The sequence below is a fragment of the Podarcis gaigeae genome (genome assembly GCF_964106915.1).
Source record: "Podarcis gaigeae genome assembly, chromosome: 1".
NCBI lineage: Eukaryota > Metazoa > Chordata > Lepidosauria > Squamata > Lacertidae > Podarcis > Podarcis gaigeae.
In genome coordinates, this window is record NC_139678.1 from 79,553,510 (window position 1) to 79,577,291 (window position 23,782).

At 43.8% G+C, this 23,782-nt stretch overlaps 2 protein-coding genes and 1 long non-coding RNA gene across 3 annotated transcripts; all 3 read left to right on the forward strand.

The window, feature by feature from the left end:
• The first annotated feature begins 6,708 nt into the window (after positions 1-6,708).
• On the forward strand, positions 6,709-8,674 carry LOC310825341 (interferon-induced transmembrane protein 1-like). Its single transcript, XM_083698777.1, has 2 exons — positions 6,709-7,047; positions 8,029-8,674. The coding sequence occupies exons 1-2, from the start codon at positions 6,847-6,849 to the stop codon at positions 8,170-8,172; spliced, it is 345 nt and encodes a 114-aa protein (XP_083554903.1). The 5' UTR covers positions 6,709-6,846; the 3' UTR covers positions 8,173-8,674.
• Positions 8,675-11,250: 2,576 nt separating this feature from the next.
• Positions 11,251-14,129, forward strand: LOC310840223. Its single transcript, XR_014561849.1, has 2 exons — positions 11,251-11,799; positions 13,446-14,129. It is a non-coding gene; the product is annotated as an uncharacterized lncRNA (long non-coding RNA).
• Positions 14,130-19,396: 5,267 nt separating this feature from the next.
• LOC310840151 (interferon-induced transmembrane protein 5-like) lies at positions 19,397-23,503 on the forward strand. Its single transcript, XM_083729403.1, has 2 exons — positions 19,397-20,128; positions 22,216-23,503. Exons 1-2 carry the CDS (start codon positions 19,808-19,810, stop codon positions 22,432-22,434), a joined length of 540 nt encoding a protein of 179 aa, XP_083585529.1. The 5' UTR covers positions 19,397-19,807; the 3' UTR covers positions 22,435-23,503.
• Positions 23,504-23,782: the final 279 nt, after the last annotated feature.

Below are 23,782 nucleotides of genomic sequence, written 5' to 3' on the forward strand. Positions count from 1 at the left end.
GAAGTTTTAATTCCCGTTACCTCATCTAGCTATGGTTTCATTAAGAGAACTGGATAATTGTAGGATGGAAAATCACAGGTTGATGTTTACTACTCATTAGCAGACATTTGCTGCACTCAGAGCTCTAAAACAATGGATGTGCTTGGCACTTCCTCTTTTATTACTAATTAAGTATTAAATATATGAACATATTCATTACTGTTATTTTCTAGCTGTTTGGAATCTGATGTTCTGTACAGTACAGTTTGAACATAAATCTTCCAACAGCAAAAACGAACAAACCATCAACTTTAGTTCTGAAGACGGTAATATGATGTCAGCAATTCCCTTACACTGGTAGCATATTGCTTTAAGACAGAAAGAAAAGAACATCGCAAAATTAAAAGCACGGCATACGAGTAATTGTGTCTCTCATTCCCTGCAGTGTTTGTGAATGTAATGAAGGTTCCACCATTTTCCAGAGAAAGTGCCCTTGGCACGTCCGACAACATGTGCATTTGTTACATTCTAGAATAGCAGTAGTAATAAATCTACTGTAGCAAAAAGGACAAAGGGGCTTTGTGGCACATGAGAAGCTAACAGTCAGATTTTGGTAGCATGAGGTTCTGTATAGGCTCTGGCTTTCTGGGAATGGCACAACACATGCTTACGATGAATGTTGAGAAATGTCATGTCATGATTTGGTCCTTGTTGTTGTCCTCAATATTTGCCATAACTGTTGGGTGAAACCAAACTGCCCTCGTGGCCCCTCTTTTCCACATGAAAACTGTATGCATAATAAGTGACCATGTAGTGAGAGGTTGGGCCATATTCTGGCACCCTTATTCTGACACCCCCCAGTGACGTAGCTAGGGCTTTTACCACCCGGGGCAGTCACGGAGTTTGCCGCGCCTCTCCCCCCTCCGCTCTGACTGTCCTTCCCTTCTCTCCCGCTTTGCAAGGGGCAGGAAGGAGCTCAGTTCCCATCACCTCAGACTCCACACCTTCTTCTCTTTACTTGTAATGCCTCCTCGTGTTTGTTGTTTCTCTTGCTTCAGCCACAGACAGAGTGGCAACCCCCGTCCCCAAATAGTGCATAACTGGAGCAATAAGGGAGAATGTAATCTCTCATACCTGCATGCTGCTTCTGTGGACAGCCATAATACTTCTCAAGTACGGTGGATATAGGTGGTGTCATAGGTGCTGCCCCCCTCACACCTGTGACAAACCCTCTCAGACCTTTTTGTGGCCCACCACGGGCACAGGAAAGCCCAATGGGGCTTGTCTTAGGTGCGGGAAGGCCCAGTAAGGCCTGCTGTAGCGAGGCCTGGCCCCTTAAAGTTGGGTGTCTGAACCCCATCCCAATTTTGTCAGGAGAGCTGAGGTCTACTCAGCCATAGGGAGTTGGCACCTATGGGTGATGTGGTCAGATGAGGGCGGCAGTCTTAAACCTTCTGAAGTCTAGTTAAGTGTTTCACAAAATTCCCTGTTTAAAAAAATCCCTGAATTGCAGCAAGTGACACTGGAGCCCATGGGAATGGATTTCTCTTTCTGTTCATATAAGTCCCACTAGTCCTTTTCAGCCTGAAAGGTTCTGTGCTTAGGTAGGAATAACCAGCTGCACAAATATAGGATGGGGGACACTTGGCTTACCAGCAGTACATATTAAAAGGATCTAGGAGTTTTAGTAGACGGCAACATGAGTCAACAACATGATGGTGCAGCAGCAAAAAAAAAAAAAAGCAATGCGATTCTAGGCTGCATCAACAGAAGTCTAGTTTCTAGATCAAGTACCACTCTATTATGCTATGATCAGACCACACCTGGAGTACTGTGCCAAGTTCTGGGCACCACAATTTAAGAAGCACGTTAGCAAGCTGGAACATGTGCAGAGGAGGGCAACCAAGATGATCAAGGGTCTGGAAACTAAGCCTTATGAGGAGCGCTTGAAGGAGCTGGGTATGTTTAGCCTGGAAAAGAGGAGAATGAGAGGAGATATGATAGCCATCTTCAAATATCTTAAGGGCTGTCACATGGAAGATAGAGCAAGCTTGTTTTCTCCTGCTCTGGAAAGTAGAACTCGAACCAGTGGCTTCAAAGTACAAGAAAGGAGATTCCAACTAAACATCAGAAAAAAACTTTCTGACAATAAGAGCTCTTTGACAGTGGAACAGACTCCCTTTGGAGGTTTTGAATTCTCCTCCTTTGGAGATTTTAAAGCAGAGGTTGGCTGGCCATCTGTCATGGATGCTTTAGTTGAGATCCTGCGTTGCAGGGGGTTGGACTAGATGACCCTCGGGTCCCTTCCAACTCTACAATACTATTAATTCTATGAGAAAGGACCCAAAAGAGGAAAATTGCTCCTCAAAGGTGTATTTCCAAGGTGAGAAGGGGTTTAAAGTAAGGCAGGAAAGACGTGGAAAGGTGGGATACTTCAAAAATGCAGTACCTTACTCAGGAAAAGAAACCCATGAATAATACCTCCATTTAAGTGCTGAAGAGCTATGGAGTGCAGAATGTGTTGCAGCCAAGAGAGAAGCAGTTCGGCACAGCTCTCCCCTCTCCACTGCCTCTGCCTCCTGGGGGCTCTGCCTGAGGGTGGCGGCATAGGCACACGCTCTCCCACTGCTGCTGCTGCTCCACAGACAGAGAGAGAAGGGCAGGGAGGGAGGGAAGGAGGAGCAGTTCAGGACATGGTGCTTTGCAGGGAATGTGGACCTGTGCCTGGAAAAAGCGGGGCAAAAGGTAAGTGTGGATAAGCCCCCAGTCTTTGCTTTTAGAATGAGCGAAATGCTTTTAAAAGGCAAGGTTGTAAAGTATTGCATTAGCGGTTTGTTCTCAAAATGTTTTCTAATAATGATGGAATAACTATATCAAACAAATCCACAATTATAGTTCTTCTATTCCAGGGGTGGGGGAACTTTTTTTTTCTTTTGTTTCTGGGGGCTCCATTTTCTGTTGTAGAGGTTGTTGACAGGATTGGATCTGGTCCTGGGCAGGACCAGTGACAATAAGGGGAAAGGCTACTCTACTCTTCTCTTCTCTGCACCCCCCTCCTACCCTCTGTCCCTCCAACACTGGCTTCCATTATGAGTTGTGGGAGGTGGAGAAACGAAAGATTTATTTTCCTCCCTGTGCAGCACAGAAATGAAACTTGCTGGTAGCTCTGGGGTGGGAGGGTTTGGGGGGTGGAAATTCCCATCTGTAGACCACAGACACTTACACATCGTGCCCCACCAGCTGCAGGTGTTTTCTGCTGCATGTGAGAGAAAGTGGGTCTGTGCTTCTCTAAACAGAGGAGACTGAATCAAGAAACAGAGGTAACATGAAATAGCAGAGCTGCTAGATCACACCCAGCCAACATCCTCCCATTTGCAAATACTGGCACAGGACTGCAAGAATTACTGAGCTCAGGCGTGTGAAGTATTGAGTGCACATTGCTAGGGAGGAACTCAGTGGAAATGGCTGCTGATAAAACAGCTACGCAATACCTAGTTGAATCCCACGCCAGAATCTTAATCTACCATGTATAATCACCGTGTTTAAAAAACCATGAAAAGTCTATAGGGGCTTTAGGTATTCAAAGCCTATCCAAATGTATTTTCAGTGTTAATTCGCATTGTTCTTTTAAATTTTTAATTCTCTTTTCTCTCCCTCCCATACCTGCCACTTTCAGTCAAGGGATCGCAAAGTTGTTGGAGATCCTGAAGGCGCAACTACCTATGGCAAGACCTCCAAGTGCCTGAACATCGCTGCTCTGATAGTGAGCGTCATAATATTAATCATCTTCATCATCATCTTTATTACCTTCGCAGCAGCTTTCCACGCACAAATGCAAGAGATGATGAAGAAAGGCCACTAATTGTAGTGTTGGCTCAGTGGCAAATTGAGAAGGCAGAATATTTCCCCCAGCATTATAGCATTGCTTGTAAGCTTGGGCTTGCCTTTGCTTCTCTGAATGTACTCAACCTGCTCATCCACTTGTAAGGAAGGAAGCATTCAACACAAACCTGGTACTTATGGAGATGCAAAAAGGTTGAGGCATGTTTGCCTACAAAGATGACTAGATGACCCCTAGGGTCCCTTCCAACTCCACAGTTCTATGATTCAATGAAAGATGGAGGAGAGACTCAGATGTCATCTTGAAATTCACCATCCAGTTTAAGATGCTCATTGAGAAACAAAGTTTGTTTGATGCTCTTTCTTTGTTCAAGATCTGGATTCTTGGCCTTCCTTCATCCTGTTGCTCATGAAATTTAATCATTTTATTTTTTTTATTGGTTTTCCAGTTCAACAGGTTTCTCACTCAAGATGTGTACTGCAGCCTTTCTGTATTGAAACATGAAGTCTGGGGTGAATTCTGAGCAAATAAACACATGTCTACCTTATTCTGCACCATTTGCTTCCTTGTTGGTATAAAACTTAAAACATTGAGGCTCCCCTTATGTAGGATTCTTCAACATTGTGGTTTCATGGGCCAGACTGGAAGCAACTTGTAGATTCGTGTAATATTCTGATGACTGATGATATCGTGCAATATTTTTATACATGAATAAAAAAAATTAAGCTGGGAGGTCAGTCATTTAGGGGATCCAAATATCCCTAGATCCATTAAACATTTTAATATATGGGACTACTTAATTCTCTTGGAAACACACACACGGCATCTTTTAATTAAAATGGCCCTAGGTGTAAGAATTAGCATTGCCGACTGTGTATCTTCAGCCTAGAATTAAACCACAGGTGAAAGCACACACTCTCATGACAGATGTGTACAGATGTTGCCTTCTATCTAAAAAGGTTCACCCCATGAGAGAAATGTGCATGTTGGGAGAATCTTGCTCATTTCTTCTCTTGTATACCTCCTTAGGGGATCATGCCTTAGTAGCTGAGAAACATTTGTGTTGTTACGCCATCAGCATATAGGCAACTCCCAATTTACGTGGGGGTAGCATTCCAAGGCATCAGATGTTTAAGTAAAATTTCGTTCATTTGAAGCACCATTGAGAAAGCCTGCAAACACCCCGTTCTGCCCCTTTACGTGACATTTTTGGGTCACTTCTGGGTTCGATGCGATGCACGTGCGCACACACATATCAGTTGTCGTAAACGGTCACTGCCTGTATATGATGCTTTACAGAGAAGACATGTTCTTGCTCCAAGGGGCTTACAATCCTAAATGTTGCCTTCTAATGGCCTCTCCCTGCCTCAGTGCTGGCAGTCTTTCAAATTTTTAGGTGGCCTGGTGCTATGTTTATTTGTGCTTATAATTTGATGATTGCCAGATGCTGTTTCTGGTAGCAGCAGCTATCATTCCACTTTGTTATTAAGCCTTTGAGAACTTCCCTCTTCTTTAGGGAAGGGGAAATGGTTGCCCTCCGGATGTTGGATTTTGAGATTACAGTACTAGGTATGCGTCCAAAGCCAAGTGTGCACCCCACCGCTTTGAGACAATCTTTAAACCTCTTTTGTTGACCACCAGCATTACGCTTTCCATTTTTAAGTTTGGAATAGAGTAGTTGCTTTGGAAGACGATAATCTAGCATCTGTACAACATGACCAGTCCAACGAAGTTGATGTTGAAGAATCATTGCTTCAACACTGGTGATCTTTGCTTCATCCAGTACACTGATATTAGTTCGCCTGTCTTTCCAAGTGATGTGTACATGTGGGTCCAGAATTTGCCTCCACAGTCACTTACAGATTCATTGTTCAAACCATGTTTATGGAAGACAATCTTACTCAGCTACGGGTGATCACCAAAGAAGAAAGAAGAAAACCCCACTGCTCATGTGTATTCATGCACACACTACCAAGAGGTTTAGGAGCTTCTGCTTTAAATATATGGCATGTACACAGCCTTATTTGGACCTCTTTATCCTGGCTTTTCACACTTGAGATGCATATTTTTAGGACCCATCTTATTTCTGTGATTTTAAGTTGTTTCAAACTATTCACTAAATCTGTTTTAAGTGTCCCCTGCCCTGGGATATTAGGATGAAGGGTGGGTAAATATAGTGATGATGATGATAAATGATAAATCAAATAAAGAGGAGATTATAGTTGCTAAACAACAGGCAGAAAAATGATTAAGGGGGTTCACCAAGATGCTCAGCAGTTTTCAAATGGTCTGAGAGTGGAAAGTTTGGAAATCAGTGTTGTTGACAAAGCAGCATCTGGGAGATCCTTGGCCACGGCTGATCCCAGAACGGAAAAGGGCGTGGAGAGCAACAGATAGCCAGAGGCTGCAGGAAAATAATAGAAGTCATTGCAGCAGCTGCTCGCCTCCCAATTCTGGGAAGCGCAAAGCGAGTCCATCGCGTGGTGAGTAGCCTCTCCCAAAAAAACTTTCCTGCCCACCCCAGAGACTCCCGAGGCATGGGGTTCTGCACCCCCTAACAAAAGCTTGTCCCCACAACAAAAATCCTGGCTACGCCCATGTCCCGAGTTGTTTGGCCACAGCATATTACGGAGTACGGACCCAGGTAGCGTAGATTACACTTGCTGAAAGCCTAGAGAGATTTCCTTTCCTCTCTGAAGACAAGCCAGCAGGAACACCAAGCCGATAGTAAGGGATCAGAAAAGGAGGGGTGCACATCGCCACCTGCTTGTTGTATACAATAAGGGGGGTTCCGTTTCCTCCGTTTCTACTTGCTACAACTGGAAGCAGGTGGCTTCCAAGTGGGCTCAGCGTGCAATTACGTCCCCCTCCCTCCACCGCTGCGCTCCTTCGGTTTCGTCTTCTCCAAATGAGGCTCAGGGAAGCGCCCGTCCCAGCCCCAAGGCGGGACCCGCTCTCTCTCTCTCCCTCCCCTCTGCTGAACCCCTTCGCCACTCGGCCGTGGGCAGCGCAGGGAACTGTACGCCATGCAGAGCGCTCCACACCACCCCGTCGCCATCCACATGCAGCCCCACAGCGGCTATGATCCGAGCGCGCCGCCGTATCCCTCCCGCGCCGAAGGGGTCGCCGCCCCGCCGCCCCCGGACCATGTGCTGTGGTCCCTGTTCAGCTTCTCGTTTCTGAACGCTTGCTGCCTCGGCTTCGCGGCGCTCGTCTACTCCATCAAGGTGAGGGAGCGAACGAGGGCTGTGCGGGTCTCCTCTCTGTCGCCACTGCAGTCTTCACTTATCTCTGTCCCCGTGACTGGTTAGTATTTCTTTCTTGCTTTTCTGTTTTGTTTACTGGAGCATTCACCTATCTTTGTGAGGCAGTTCTTTCTCTTTATTTTCTCTGTCTCCCATCCTAGGCTCACTACCACTTTGCGTTCCTTTCTCGGCAGGCTTTATACCTCTATTTGTTCATTAGACAGGGTGAATGATGATGATGATGATATTTATACCCCACCCATCTGACTGGGTTTCCTCTGCCACTCTGGGTGGCTTACAGCATATGTAAAACATAATAAATTATCAAAGTTCAACAGATGCAGGTTCCCAACGGTTTGTTTTAAGGAACACTTTACCTGTTGAATTTCTGTCCGCCATACAGCTCTAATATACATGAGCCCTGAAAAGTGTCAACTCTTAACAAGCACTTAAAGGATTGTTCTCCACCTCCCTCTTTCCTTTCAAGTTTCCCCAGAAACCCCTGAAAGTACATTATGAAAACTTGTACACCATGCTTATAAGAGGACACATCTGTAAAACGTGTTCTTATTAAGTGATCCACAAGTTAGTAGAAAAACCTTCGGAACTGGTTTTTGGTTTTCTGGAGTATTTGTGAGTCGAGGACCCTGGCTGGTAGCTCTGGGTGAGAGTGGGGGGCAGGGACTGGGGCCAAGAAGATGGGGCAACTTACGTAGATTGAAAGTTGCTCCTATCTCTAGTCCACAGACATGTGCATCTTGCAACCGTGCTGCAAGTTGTTTCTGTTGCATGTGGATTATGATTCTAACCAATGCAGTTAGTGTTGAGGAGTGTGTGTTTTGATAAGATTAGACAATCATGGAAAGTTTATTGGAGCTTTAGGCGTTCAGCATGTACAAATATATGTCCATTGTTAATTTTCATAATTAATACTGTTAAAAATTCTCTTCTCTCCACTTTCAGTCTAGGGATTACAAAGTGCTTGGATATTCTGAAATTGCGGCTACCTATGGCAGGACCTCCAAGTGTCTGAACATCGCTGCTCTGATACTGAGCATCATATTCTTCATCGTTTTCATCATTATCATCGTTTACTACTGGGAATAGCAGCAATGGTGTAGATGAAGAGGAATGGCCACTGAATGTTGGCTCAGTGGCAAAGTGTGTGAGGAATATTTTCCCCAGCGTTATAGCACTTCTTGTAAGCTTTTGTTGCCTTTTCTTCTCTGAGGGTACCCACCCTACTCTTTCACTTGCAAGGAAGGAGGCATTCTACGACACCTGGTACATCCTGCATTTCTGGAGATATAAAGGTCTCAGCACTGTTTGCCACGAAGGTGGAAGAGAGACTCTGATGTCATCTTCAACTTTGCCATCCAGTTTGAGACTTTTATTGAGAAAATAAAGTGTTTGTATGAGTGTTTTTTCTTTGTCCAAGATTCGAATTTGTGGCCTTGCCTCTTCCTGTTACTCATGAGATCTAAGCAGTATTTTTTATGATCTGTTTTCTACTTCAACAGATTGATCACTCAAGATGTACACTGGGAGTTTTTCTTTATTGAAACATGAATTATGGGATGAATTTTGAGCAAATAAAACTAAGTCCTTATTCTGTGTGAACATTTTCTTGATAAAATGATTGAACATTTTTCAGGATCTAAAACATTGAGACTCCCCTTTGTATAGTTCTCCAGCATTAATGCTTTACAGGCCTACATCCATATATTATCATGACTTTTAAATGAATGAATGAATGAATGAATAAATAAATAAATAAATAAATAAATAAATGGGGGGGGATTAACTGGGGGACCATTAATTTAATGGAACCAAATGAAAGAGCATGATTTTGTATGTATGTATGGTAACTAAAAGGGTGTCAGATGTAAGAAATCACTCTTGTGTGTACTTTCAGCCTAGAATTAAACCACTAAAGAAAGCACACTTCTTCTTCTTCTTTGGTGATCACTTATAGCCAAGAAAGATTATCTTCCATGAAAAAGGTCTCAATAGTGAGTCTGTAAGTGACTGGGAGGCCAATTCTGGATCCCTACGTCCTTCCACAGTGGGGACATAGGTTTCCTGGAGGGAGTTGATCACAGTGAGGGCTTGCCAAACATGCCTTCTTCTTAGCTCGTTTCTCCTTGCCCTGGGTTTGTGCTGCTTCAAAGTCCATAACACCTTTGGTAAAGGCTGCTCTCCAGCTGGAGTGCTCACCACAGGCCAGTGTTTCCCAGTTATCAGTGTTTATGTTACATTTTTTTAGATTTGCCTTTAGAGCATCTTTAAACCTCTTTTGTTGTCCACCAGTATTTCGCTTTCCATTCTTGAGTTGGGAATAGAGCAGTTGCTTTGGAAGATGATAACAAGGCATCCAAACAACATGACCAGTCCAACAAAGTTGATGTTGAAGAATCATTGATTCAACACTGGTGATCTTTACTTCTTCCAGTACACTGATATTCATTTGCCTGTCTTCTTAAGTGATGTGTAAAAATTTTCTGAGACACCATTGATGGAATCTTTCAAGGACTTGGAGATGGCATTAATAAGTGGTCCATGTTTCACAAGTGTACAGTAAAGTTAGTCCCGGTCCTCAAACACTCTGTGCTTCAGTTGAGACTAAGTTGTGCTTGCAGAGCTCAGGTGATGCTGGATTCCGGCATCAATGTCAGTCCTTGTGGAAAGATAACTGCCCAGGTAAGAAAAGTGATCAACACTTTCCAACGTTACACCATTAAGTTTTCCAGTTCAACAGGTTTCTCACTCAAGATGTGTACTGCAGCTTTTCTGTATTGAAACATGAAGTCTGGGGTGAATTCTGAGCAAATAAAAACATGCCTACCTTATTCTGCATCAATTGCTTTCTTGTTGGTTTAAAACTTAAAACATTGAGGCTCCCCTTTTGTAGGATTCTTCAATATTGTGGTTTCATGGGCCAGACTGGATGCAACTTGTAGATTTGTGTTATATTCTGATGACTTTTTACATGAATAAATAAAAAAAAATTAAGCTGGGAGGTCAATCATTTAGGAGATCCAAATATCCCTAAATCTATTAAACATTTTAATATATGGGACTACTTATGGTAATTCTCTTGGAAACACACGCACGGCATCTTTTAATTAAAATGGCCCTAGGTGTAAGAATTAGCATTGCCGACTGTGTATCTTCAGCCTAGAATTAAACCACAGGGGAAAGCACACACTCTCATGACAACAGTGTACAGTTTGGATGGTGGGTTGATGCTGCCTTCTGTCTAAAAAGATTAGCACTATGAGAAAAATTGCATGTTGGGAGAAGCTTGCTCATTTCTTCTCATGATCTCCTTGTAGGATCATGCCTTGCTGGTTGAGAATCAATTGCGTTAGAATCATGGAACTGTAGTTGGAAGGGACCACGAGGGTGATCTAGTCCAACCCCCTGAATTGCAGCATTCTTTTTGCCCAGTGTGGGGCTCAAACCCACAACATTGAGATTAAGAGTCTCCCGCTCTACCAAGTGAGCTATGTGGATTGATTGTTGTTATGCCATCCACGTAAATGATGCTTTACAGAGAAGACAGGGTCTTGCTGCAAAGGGCTAACAGTCCTAAATGTTGCCATTTATTCATCTCACTTCCTTGTGCTCTTTAAAGAAATGTGTCTCCCAAATTTTGATGAGGGCAGTGTCATGTTTATTTGTGCTCAACATAATTTGATAAATGCCAACATGCAGTTCCATTCCATCAGTTCACGGTGCTGTTTCAGGGAACTGCGGCTATCATTCCACTTCGTTAGAAGCCACTTTTTAAAACGTCCCTCTTGCTTCAAGGAAACTTGCGGCCTTCCAGATGTCGGTATTCTCACTCCAAACACCCTGCAGTCAATATGACCAACTGTCAGGGATGGTGAGCATTGTTGTAGACTTGAGACAAGTCCTGCTTTTTCAAAGCTGGCTGTTGCTCACTATAAAGAGGAAGCCTCAGCAAACGATCTGGGAGCAGCCTTTGAGAAATGATTCTTGTCCCTGCGCAGGTGAATAAATTCAGCCTTCCTCGGAAAGAACCCGTGTCTGTCGTTATTGACTGGGAGAAATCCGGCAACAACCTTATTACTGTAGTTGCTTGTTACCTAAAAGCTCCCCGGACGCTGGGTGCTTCACTAAGTAGGGTCTCCACACCACGCGCCACCCCCCCACCCCCCACAGGTGTGCTGATCCTGAGCTCGCCGGCTCCAAGGAACTGTCAACATTTATTATTTTAGCGGGGTTGCTACCACCGACGTTTCGTGTTCCGGAGCAAACTGTCGGAGCACCACAGCTTGCTGCCTGCTTCTCCTATCTAAGTTTCGTTTTCCTACCAAATCGGTCCCCGCTCTAACTCGCCCCCGGCCGCTTTCCTCCCTCGCGGTTTTCTCAGAATCGAAAGCGGCGGCTTCTCTCACGCGCCGCCCAATCAGGACCCGCCCTTGGCCCGCGCCCGCCGCGCCCCATTTCGCCTCAGCGGCCGGCCGCCGCCTCCCGCTCTCGCAGCCTCGCGTCGCCATGCAGCCCGTGTCGTCGCCGGTTGCCCTCAGAGTGGCTCCGTACGACCCGTACAGGCCCCGTACGCCGCCCCCCGCGAGCCCCTACCCCTACCCAGTGGCCTGCGTCGTCGTCCAGCCCCCGCAAGACTTCGTCGTCTGGTCGATGTTTAGTTTAACCTTCATGAACCACTTCTGCCTCGGCTTCGCCGCTCTCATTTTCTCCATCAAGGTGAAGCCGCCCTTCTCCCCCACACACGAAAAAAAGGGCGGGAAAGCGCCATTATCTCACTAACCCAGTTATTTGCCCCCCACTTCCGGTTTTCTGCCGTCCCCCAGTCTTGGCTCCTTTTCCTCCCCATGGGACTGGATAGCATTTCTGCCTCCGCTTCTTGCTTTACTCTCATTTTCTGGGGCAGACGTCATTCTTCTTCCACCCCATTCACTCATGTCTTGGTGTGGGCCACTGACCCCTTCCCTTTCCTAGCAGCATTTGGCTTTAACAGCTCTCCCCTCATTGCCTCTGTGATGGGGGGGGATCTCTACCTGTTAAATTTCTGCCCGTCACACAGCTGTCACAGAGGCCCCTACCCCAACCGTGTTAAGCCTAAACTAAAGCGTTCTCTCCCTACCCCACTTTCCAAGGGAGTTTTCATTCCCCTCACCCATGTCATCTAGCTAAGGATGGGTTGATTGATGGTAGGAACCAGGCACTGCTAGGCTGCAGGATGGAGTCAGAGGCCTTTTAACACACCTTAGCTGCAAACAGAGGTGAAAAGATGGGTGCTCTATGTACTTTTCATTGCATGTGTATAAGATGGCATTATATATATATATATATATATATATTGTCACAAAAAGGCTTGCTCTGGAAGGCTTAAAACAAAGTGCCACCAGCTTTTGTTTAATCGTCTATGAACCAAGGGCCTACAATGGCGTACAGTATAAATTCAAGCAATGCCATTAAAACAAAAATACAAAAACCAAATGGAATTAGGGAATTTCGTATTTTCTGTACTGTACCTTTCCTGTGATGCTCCCACAAATATTTCAGTAAATTATAGATCTTCTCCAGTGAGAAGGGGCCAAACAAGGCAAAATGGGCAAAAAGTTATTTTTTGGTAAAAGCTCCCTATTACCAACAGGCAATGAGGTAGATATGTTTATACTATCAAAAAAAAAAGGCTGCCTCATTTATTCACCCCAAATTATAATGTACTGTGGAGATTAGAAGACATAAATGCCATTTGACCAATAGCACTTTCTAATATGTGCTGTGGTCTAAACCACTGAGCCTAGGGCTTGCTGATCAGAAGGTCGGTGGTTTGAACCCCGGTGACGGGTTGAGCACCCGTAGCTCGGTCCCAGCTCCTGCCAACCTAGCAGTTCAAAAGCACGTCAAAGTGCAAGTGGAAAAATAGGTACCGCTCCGGCAGGAAGGTAAACAGCGTTTCCGTGTGCTGCTCTGGTTTTGCCAGAAGCGGCTTAGTCATGCTGGCCACATGACCCAGAAAAACTGTCTGCAGACAAACGCTGGCTCCCTTGGCCAGTAAAGTGAGATGAGCACCGCAACCCCAGAGTCGTTAGCGACTGGACTTAACTCTCAGGGGTCCTTTACCTTTCATATGCGGGCAGTGTATCAGAATATAATTGCCAAGTAAATCATTAGTATTTGAAAAGAGTACTATCTCATTGCTAACAAGGATGCTGCAGTGGTAACACTGAGCAGGAAGTTCTTGGTTTGAAATGATCGCACAACAACCACAAAAAGCCCATTTGACTTCCAGTTGTTTAAAGCATGTGCAACGATATTTCTACTGCTAATTTTCTTTATTTTTTATTAAAAATACATATTTTTTCTCTCTACCTCTGCTTCAGTCAAGGGATTGTAAAGTCATGGGAGATAATGAAGGTGCAGCTATGCATGGCAGGAAAGCAAAGTACCTGAATATCCTTGCTTTGATAGTGGGAATCACATTCTTCATTAGTATGGTCGCCGTGTTTGCGTTTGATCCACCACCTTTCCATAGAGCAGTGAAAGCAATACTGGAGAGATATCAATGATTCGAGCTGGCTAAGTTGGAACTTGTGTGTTAAGGATATTCTGCTCCGTACTGTATTTATATCCTTAGTGTGCATTGGCTGCACTTTCTTCTGCTTTGATTATACCCACTTTGCTCTTAACACTTGCAAGGAATGAGACAGTCTAAAGAAGACAGGACATCCGGCACATCTGAAGATATAAAGGTTTATGCTCTTCTTTGCAGCTCTACAATCCCACCTTGTTTACAAGGACTATGTAAGGTTAGAGTGATCATCCTCAACTTCTTTATCCAGTTTGTGTTTCTCAATACCTGTCTCAATGTTTGAGTGATGTTTTATCTGTCCTAAAGTCTGGATTTGTGGCATTCCTAGTTCATGATGTTGATGGGAACCATCACTCTTTCTGTTTCATTTTTCAGGATTTTCACAAGTTTCTCAATTAAAGTGTATTAGAGCTTTCATGTATTGAAATATGAAGTCTCTGGTGAATTCTCTGCAAATAAAGCCATATCCTTCTGATTCTGTGGAAACAGTTTTCTTGTTGGTAAAAGCAGTTAAAACTATTCAGGACTGAAACATTTAGGACCCCCATTGCATTTTTAAAAACATTAGTGTTTGGGTAGTTTTTTGATTCCCCTATCAGGGTGAAACTATGTATTAAACTAACGTTGCATCTTTCAACTAGAAAGGTTAATGCTTTTGAGTTTTTTAAATCTTAAGAATTTGCTTGGTAGAATGTGGCATTCAACCTTTTGGGACCCAGCATCATCATGGTCATACTGCTCATTATTTAACAGTGTTCACTTAACAGCTCCATTCAGCTGTAGCTAGCATACTGCTCTGATTAGAAATCAGTGTTCCTCAATCTGTTGGGCCTGGGTACATTTAGCATTGTGAAAAAGTGATGTGGGCACCACCACAAAAAAGCAAGAAGGTAAAAGTGGCATCTAGCAAATAAAACATTGATCCTCTTGTATGATTATTACATGAGATGCCCTGTAAACCACTATCAAGTTAAAGCTTACATTGGTGTCTGCTGACTCTGCAGTAAAATTTAAAGACTGGCTGTTTACTACCACCATGGAACAAAAATGCACTGCAATAGCACAAAAACATGGATCCAAAGCACATGTTCTCATGAATTTTCATAATTTTTAAAACAGGTGTTCCAAACAGAATCACCATCAAATCACAGTACACATCTGTGGACACAGAGGTATTGGAGAAAATGCATTGTAAGAATCTTTAGTATCCATGCCTCCGGTCAATGTTTTGTGCCATTGTGGTATTGACAAGTTCTGGATTTGTAATTTTTACTATGTGGTGCACTGCATTGTTTTAATTTGATGGTACAAAGAAGCTGTGCCTCTGTATGGGAGGCTCCCTTCCTCATCATGTGATAGACATTTTATAATCCCCCAAAATGGTTGCTGCATGATTAGATGGAAGCTGACCTATACAGGCCACTTGGGTGTCAGTGGTGGACAGTGAGAGTCTTGCTAGCACCATGTTGAAGGATGCCTAAGTTAAGAAGATAGGACTCTGTAAAACAGATTATCTACATCTTGAAAGTTGATAGGTGCTCCTATGATGGCCTAAATAAATAAAAGCATTTCTGTAGTGGTTAAAAGAGGAAAAGATGCATTCTAATGGGTTCCCCAACAGCTTAAGCAATCAAATCCCATCTATACATTTTCACTGTGAAGCACATAAGATTTCATCTTTAGTTGCACAAAATTATTTTGCATATGTAAGGCTGTGCAGTATAGCTCCCATGAGATTCGTGGAGCATAGCCATTTATGGCCCTTTGGAGTTGACTGAGGGCCATAGGATTGGCCCTACTGTTAAATGGAATGAGGTTACTTCACACAGCCTATGTCTTGTGGGAGGCAGGGAGCAGCAGAGTGGGGCTGGAGGACAGAGCTAGCCTGATGCACTCTGTTCCAGTGGATACTGCCCTGTTGGCAGGTGTTTGAAGTAGGATTTAACTTCCAGTCTGTTCAGAAATTGGGCGGTCTTGGTGGTGGGACAGTCTTGTCATAGGAATATAGGAAGCTGCCTTATATTGAGTCAGACCATTGGTCCATGTAGCTCAGTATTGTCTACACTGACCGGCAGCGGTTCTCCATGGTTTCAGGCAGGGGTCTCCCAACTTTACATGGAGATGCTGGGAACTGAACCTGGAACCTACTGCTTGCAAGGCAGACTCTTGTCATTTGCCTTGGTTCATCTCTCACATTGTCCACAAAGGGGCTTGCAGGGTTGCAGAGATTTGAAGAGAGTTCAGAATACATGTGGACTAAGTTGCTTGAAGAAGTGAAAAAGGCAGAAGAAGCTACAATGAGCTACAATGAGAATAAAAACAATCACAGTGGAGGAGAGGGTAGCCTTCATGTTATACCCTCACACAGTGATCATACAGCAGCAGCAACTGCTCCACAGCCAGGGGGGGTGACAGAGGAGGAGACTGACTATTTTGCCCTAGACTCACTCACCTGGGAATCACTTAGTAAGTGAATTTCATCCCCTTCTATTTGTAGTTTAAAACTTTGCCTAGAATTGTATCCCTATATGAATAGTTCATCTTTCCATTTTCCCCCTTCATAAAATAAATAATTGCTCTTGTTTTTATTAACAAGTGCTCTGTCCCTCCATTCCATATGCATCAGGAGAGGATATGTAGGTATTGTTACTTTGGTGGGCTGCACTGGGGCTAACAGACTGAATTCTGGTAAGATGGAGGTCCATACCTGTAGCTGGTATGTGGCCTTTGACAGAAATAAGTTGTCCCACCTCTGGATTTGTAACTTTTCATTTCTGACCTCACTACTTTTCTCTCTCCCCCCTGCACACCCCCCTACATGTCTAGTAAGGAAACTAATTCACACATCTGATCAAGTGGTGTTCAGAAGTCTATCCCATACCATAATACCATTGTTTAATCTTAAAACCCTCTACTTTTTGCTTAGCCTTCTTGCGCTTTTTCTTCTAGCCACGTGATGGAGCCAAAGAAAAGAGACTGGGAGAGCCTGATGTTCTAACATTTATACTGTACTGTGGTTATATATATAACCTTGACTTGCAAGCTTTTGAGCTTCTTTCACAGGTTACTTTTATAGCAGAGACCTGTGTTTATACAGCTTTGAGTTTTATAGGAAGACCAGTAAGGGAAAAGTCTCATTGACTTGTAATAGCTGTAAGAAAGAAAATGCCTCTTCTGTGCAACAGATACAGGGGTGAGTTCTATCCTCCTTTGCGCTAGTGTGGAAAGCCTGCCACCATCATACTGTAATTCCTCCTTCTTCATTATTAGGGCCAAAGGGGTGCAGTTCAGTTGGTCAGATCCACTGGCATCACAATGGACTGAAAGATCCTTGTCACGAAGGAAGGGCCACCTGCTGCAGTAAACAGAAATCAGTTGTAGGGCAGCTCAGCAAATAATTTCATACATAAATCCAGTTGACTGAATTTCTAAAGACACGGAGCTTGTTTACTTTTAATAGTTGTAGGGAAGGGTTTTGTTTCTTCTCTTTTTGGCAAGCAAAGCGACTCAGGCGGGGATGATAAAAGCTGCCCTTGATTAAAAAAATCCCTACAGAATCTTTGTCCTTTAAGCTTAGGACCGAGTTATAAGGTGACAGTCCTAAACAATAAGCATGATTGCTTGTTATGGAGGGTGGGTGATATTGGTGTCTGGACTGAGATCTCTCTAGTGCACAGAGAGGAGAGAGGTGCTGGGGAAAAGAGAGACAGGTAATGGAGACTCCTGGTCCATTTCCATACATCTTTGCATTTCTTCTAGCCCAGCGTGTTCTATTGCCCATAGAGATCTGAAACACAGGACAGTTCTCTGCCTTTCTTTTTTGGGGTGCGCACACTTCACTGTCAGATTCACCATGACATAGTATGATAACCCTTGCAGTTATGTTATTGTTGGGTAAACCAATAGCTACCACAGTTACAATTTTTTTTTTCAAGTTCTACTAGCAGCAGCAGCAGCAGCAGAAGGAGAAGTACAAACATCAGCGGTGTGCTAACAGCCATACATGAGTGATATAGAGCCAAACTGACTACAATGCAGGAGATCCCTTAACTGTAAAACAGGTACACTGTTCTAATGTTATTATTAACAGTGGCAGTAGGAGGAGAATGTCTTTAAGGCTTCATATTCTAATGCAAAGCCCTTCCTCTAAATTGCCCGCAAAGCTCAAGTTATCCCCACAGGAAGGAAACACAGGTGCAGCTCAACTGTTGTAGCTGTTTTCCCCACTTCACCCTCCCAGGGGCTGATAGCAGCTTCAAGAAAGTGATTTGACTCCAGGAAGTAATGCAGGGGGAGAAGTTAAACACCTGTACCTCATGCACTACAGCTCTGATCAAAGGGTTCAGCCAGACTAGCTTGCCTCACCGCTTCCCCCCAGGGAATCCCAATCTTTACAGCTGAATCAGAGCAAACATCCATCAGGTTTTCTCAGGAGTGAGGTTGGTGCCAACCTAGCAGTTCGAAAGCATGTCAAAGTGCAAGTAGATAAATAGGTACCACTCCGGCAGGAAGGTAAATAGCATTTCCGTGCGCTGCTCTGGTTCGCCAGAAGAGGCTTAGTCATGCTGGCCACATGCCCCAGAAGCTGTATGCTGGCTCCCTTGGCCAATAAAGTGAGATGAGCGCCACAACCCCAGAGTAGGCCACGACTGGACCTAATGGTCAGGGGTCCCTTTACCTTTATTGCTCAACAGCAGGATTTCCAGCAGTGGGGCAAGGGCATGCCTAGAAAGCCTAGAAAGCATGGGAGAAGTGGGAAATTTCTTGGACCCTGTGTTTTCTAGGCACAGGACAAGCACAATTCTAGATGAGGTCAAAGTTAGAACTCACAAGAAGGTAAGAAGAGCATGATGGATCAAGCGAATGACCCAGCCAGCCCAGCATCCTGTTCTGACAGTTCTGACCCAAATGCTTGTGGGAAATCCTCAAGTAGGACCAGAGCGCAAGAACACTGCCCTACCATGTTTTCTAGCATACTGCTTCTGACCATGGAGGCAGATCATAGTTATCATCAATGGTAGTCATTGGTAGCCTTCTCCTCCATGAATTTGTCCAATCCTGCTTTAAAGCCATCCAAGATGGCGGCCATCACTGCCCCCTGTGAGGTCAAATTGTAACACCCTTTCTTTTAGCGGTTGTTTTTTTTTTTAAATGTAAGTCAATAGCACAAACACTTTGCATCTTCCTGGTTCAGCCCACCATTTCTACATTTTGCAATCTACATTAAACAGTCCTCATCTGTTTAATATAGATGGTGAAATGCAGAGATGGTGAGCTGAACCAGACACAATGCAGTCATCAGCTGGCTTTTTGCTTTGTTGTTTTTCAAGCCCTGCCAAAGCAAGGCCTCAACAAATTAGAAGAAGAAGAAGAAGAAGAAGAAGAAGAAGAAGAAGAAGAAGAAGAAGAAGAAGAAGAAGAAGAAGAGTTTGGATTTGATATCCCGCCTTTCACTCCCTTTAAGGAGTCTCAAAGCGGCTAACATTCTCCTTTCCCTTCCTCCCCCACAACAAACACTCTGTGAGGTGAGTGGGGCTGAGAGACTTCAAAGAAGTGTGACTGGCCCAAGGTCACCCAGCAGTTGCATGTGGAGGAACGGAGACTCGAACCCGGTTCCCCAGATTACATGACTACCGCTCTTAACCACTACACCACACTGGCATGAGTTGAAAACTCATGAATCTTTAGTAAAAGGTGAAAGTTTTATACGATCTATACAAAGCGAAACCAGAGTATGTCAGCTGGCTTTTAAAACATTGTAACCTACAAGTGCAAGGGGAAAACACTGGAAGGGAAAGAAGCAGGAGACATTTCTGCAGGGATGGGGTAAAAACCCCTACAAGATAAGGTTTGTTAGCTCTGTCTGCCCTTACCTGATGACCTCACACATATGAGAGCACTTGCCCTGTAAGTAGCACCTTGTCGTGCTCCAGTTTGTATCTGTCCTGTACTTGCCTTTGAAGACAAGTGCCTGAATTGCTGGAGCAATCTGAGACGGCGTTGGGCCAACACCAACCACAGGGTTATAAAAAGCACTCCTTGTCCAAGGGAGCGAGGGCAGGCTTGGAAACCAAACAGTTCTCTCAGTCCTGGCAAAGCATTTCTGATAACCACAGTCAAACCAGAGCTGCAATTTCCCTGTTTTATATATAGATGGAGATGAATCTGTGCCTTGGCTGGGCACTATATAAACGGCTGTCCCTGCCTTCCCCCGCTCACAGGCTGCCACTGCTAGGAAACAGTGTGATTCCTCCAAGGAAACTGTGTGTGATTCCTCCAACTGGAGCCATGGACACTTCTTATCCTCGTGAAGACTACCTGCCCATGTCTTCCCGTAAGCAGGAACCTTCTCCAACGGTCATCACTGTCAAGCCTCCGGTGGTCCCCCGCGACTATATGATTTGGTCCGTATTCAACACCATCTACATGAACCTGTGTTGCCTTGGCTTTGTCGCCCTTGCTTATTCTGTCAAGGTAGGAAGATTCTCCACTGGTTCTTATCTCTTGGGCCCTGCACTGGGGCTACATATTTGCCCGGAATGGCCCCTCCAGAGAATTCTGGTTGAGAGCAATTCCCAGAGGGTAGCTGTGGTATTTGGTGGCATCAGTTACACAGAATCTGCTATGGAACCTTAGAGATAAGGAGGAAAGCATTTCAGTCTATCTTGGGGTAGTGGACATATCTAGGCATAATGATGAAGAGTGCTGTGAAACTCCAGAGCCTGTCTCTTACTGTTTCATACAGCAATTCCATTCCATAGTTCCTCTTCTAAAAACAACAGGACAGATTGCAATCCTGAATTTAAGTTTTAAAATGCTGCTTTCCCCAGGGGATTGTAGCATGCATTTCAAGTGGGTCCGGTATAATATTTTTTCCATTTCTCTCTGTTCTCTGGATTATGAAGCACTTTTAAAAAGGCAAAGGAAACAGAAGTAGAAATTGAAGTAGAAATATCTAGTAATCGAGGAAATACCACAAAGTCACTGCACCATAACCTGGTCATATGTGAAACTGCTGGAAGGAGAATTGAATTCCTGGATAGCTGTGGTTTTTCATGAAAGTTTAAAGAGCAAAATACAGGATAACAGAGACAAAAATTTACACTTGGTGCAGAAATGTGACTTCAAGAATCACTCGATGGCTACTAAATGTTATACCTGATAGAGCACATGCTTCAAACAGTTCATTTTTATGCAGATGACATTTCTCAGTATGTAGCTGCAGAAAATAAATTTGGGAAGGAACCAAATTCTCCCCACCTCTATGTACACCAGTCTTTATAGCTTATTGTTTGTAATATTGTATTGTTCAGCGTTTTAAGAGGTGTGACACCCAAAAATATTTCAAGGAAATGTTTCCTGGTATGGAGATTAATGGGGAGAAAGTCTTAGCTACTGCATATTGTGAACTAGGCTGTTATTTAAAGGTGCAGGAGTAGCACCAGCAAAATAAAGAAAGAAGTTAGCTATCCTGAAGTGAAGCAAAGATTGTAAAGGACACACAGGGGCAAGAGTACAATAAAATGTATAGGATCAATTTGTGGTGTGTCATGCCGTTCCTTCCATTCCCACTGGCTCAGGCTGATTTGTTGATAGTTCATTAAATTGTGTAATTAATAGTCTGGAGAGAGGAAATGGGATTAAGAGTTGGGACAGGCTATTGTAAAGGCACTGTAACCAATATTTCAACACATTCCCGCATGCGGAACTACTGCTAAGTCAGTGATTTATCCAGAGATAAGAAAGCTACTGTACACTCTCTTTGGTTTGTGATTGATGTAATGATTGTAAAAAATTATTTATGTATTTATTAAATTTGTTAGTCATTTTGTCTTGCCCAGGGCAACCCAAAATGACTTACAAAGAATTAGGTTGGCATTTAACATAACAGGAAATAAACAGCAGTAACATGTAAGTGACCAGAATGTCTCTAGACCTGGAAAAGGAGTTTGGAAAGCCAGGCTGGAGAGATGGGTGTGGTTTGGGAATCAACGTTATGTAGCGAATAGCAGAAGTAAAATAGGTCACTGGTTCTAGAGAGCTGGAACGAGGATGTGCCATACTTCTGTCCCTGTGAAAGCTCCAGCTTGTGCATCCACTGGCCTACTGAGCATCCACTGGCCTATAAGCGCATGGAGCATCTTATGCTGCCACTTTGGGACTTCTAGCACTAAACGGATGTGTATGGAACGCAGCAACAAGTGCTCACTTTAAGGCAATGCCAGCTTGTTTGGGCTTCTGTAAACCATTCCTACATCTGGATGGTGTCACGTGTGCCAACCATCACCCACCCAATTTGCTTTGTGAACTTCAGGGGAACAGAATGCGGACTGACCCCAATACCACAGGCACTGTGTAGACTAAAGAGACTGACCAAATCCAGCTCCCAAATATGCGTAGCTGTCTTGACATAGTTGCTTCTAACATTGTGACTCCAGTTTTGGGTGTTGTCCTTCTCAGTTGTGTTGTTCTGCTCTACACAGGGGGTTTCCCTTCCCCATCGCTTTCTTTCTGTGTAGCCTTACTAATACTCTGTGCCTTTTCCTTCTTCTTTTTTGAAGGCACGGGATCAGAAGGTGTCCGGTGACCTGGAAGCTGCCCATCGCTACGGATCCAAAGCCAGGTGCTACAATGTCCTTGCCACAGTGTGGAATGTGGTGCTGCCGCTCATGCTCATTGCTCTGGTGATCACGGGCGTCCTCCACCTCTCCAAGCTGGCTCAGGAGTCCATGGACTTTTTGGCTTACAGACTCTTTCCTAATGATGATGACAAGAAGTGAGCCGAGGGTCTCGAGCATTCCTGCGAATGTATTTTTGACCATTAATATGGCTCTTTACTGAAACTGTCAACTGGTGTAACCCAACCACTATGCACTACAAAACACCTGTTAGCTGTAATTCAGGTCATCTGGTGCATTATACTGATGCATTAATGTACCTTGGAACTCATCTCCCAGGTCACCCTTTGGGGTTGCAGCAGACGAAGAAATTAATCCTTGGCGTTCTTCATAAACTCACGGCTGAGCTGCCCATCACAGTGTTTGTTCTCTCTGTCTCTCGTCTTCCTCTCTGCTGGGCTTTCACACACTTGGTAAACATGCAATAACCATACAGAAAGCAGATAGCCCAAGATATACTGATAAAACTATTAAATATACTTGTGTAAACTGCATACTATATTTACACCATGCATATTATTTGTCTTTTATTTTTGCTAGTTTGTGTGTTTTCAGTGTAGTTTCTATCTGCAGGAGGTTTGTATGAATATTAGTGAACGTATGTTGAGGCATATGTGTTAAATTATACAAAAAATATGATATTTATTCTTTATTGGACAGCTATTCAATCTGTTATTAAATAATTAGTTTCCATGGTGACTGCTGATTGGTATATGTTCAGACATGTTGTGGCTTATCTACAGAGACATATTTAATCTATTAGGAAGGATCCTAAAGTCACCATCTTTTATCTTGTATTAACAAATCAGGTGGATAATAATTACCCTAGAACCTTTTTATGTTTCCTTAGGTACAAACCTTAGAACATTCTCTTTAAAGCTGCATTTTCTTCTTCCCTGACTCCAGTCTATCTTGTTACTATTTAAGTACCATAATTAAATAATTCTACAAGTTACCATTCTGTTGTGCAAGTCTGTATTAATAGAAACAAAATGGGTTGTGTCACCTGGGTTTTCAACCTGTATTTCACAGCAATAAGAACTGGACACCCATTTTAATATTAACACAAACACAAGGCTTTGATGGGTTCACTCAGGTCCAGAAGCACAATGCCTGTGGGCAACTTTTCGGAATGGCCCTTCATTTATGCAAACACTCCTCCATATCTACAGCCTTGAAGGCTGCAGCCACAAAACAAACATGTAAGCATGAGATTTTATGGAACAGTGGGAGGAATACAGACACGTGCCAATTGACTTGGCCAAGGTGAGAAGAGGGCACAGGAGACGGTGACAGAAATGAGTTTGGCAGAAGCTTCAAGTATCCTCAAAGTACAATCATATACATATCCACTCCTATGGTCAGTGGGGCTTCCTCCCAAGGAAATGTACATGGGCTTTCTACTTAAATCTATATTTAAAAGTGAGGTCATCATGGACCAAGAATGCAT

What these genes read in the sequence shown, in the direction of transcription:
- LOC310825341 (XM_083698777.1), top strand. Translation starts at nt 6,847, where the DNA reads ATGCAGAGCGCTCCACACCACCCCGTCGCCATCCACATGCAGCCCCAC. An exon ending in CGCTCGTCTACTCCATCAAG is followed by an intron (nt 7,048 to 8,028) that starts GTGAGGGAGCGA and finishes CTCCACTTTCAG; the next exon opens with TCTAGGGATTACAAAGTGCT.
- LOC310840151 (XM_083729403.1), top strand. Translation starts at nt 19,808, where the DNA reads ATGGAGATGAATCTGTGCCTTGGCTGGGCACTATATAAACGGCTGTCC. An exon ending in CCCTTGCTTATTCTGTCAAG is followed by an intron (nt 20,129 to 22,215) that starts GTAGGAAGATTC and finishes TCTTTTTTGAAG; the next exon opens with GCACGGGATCAGAAGGTGTC.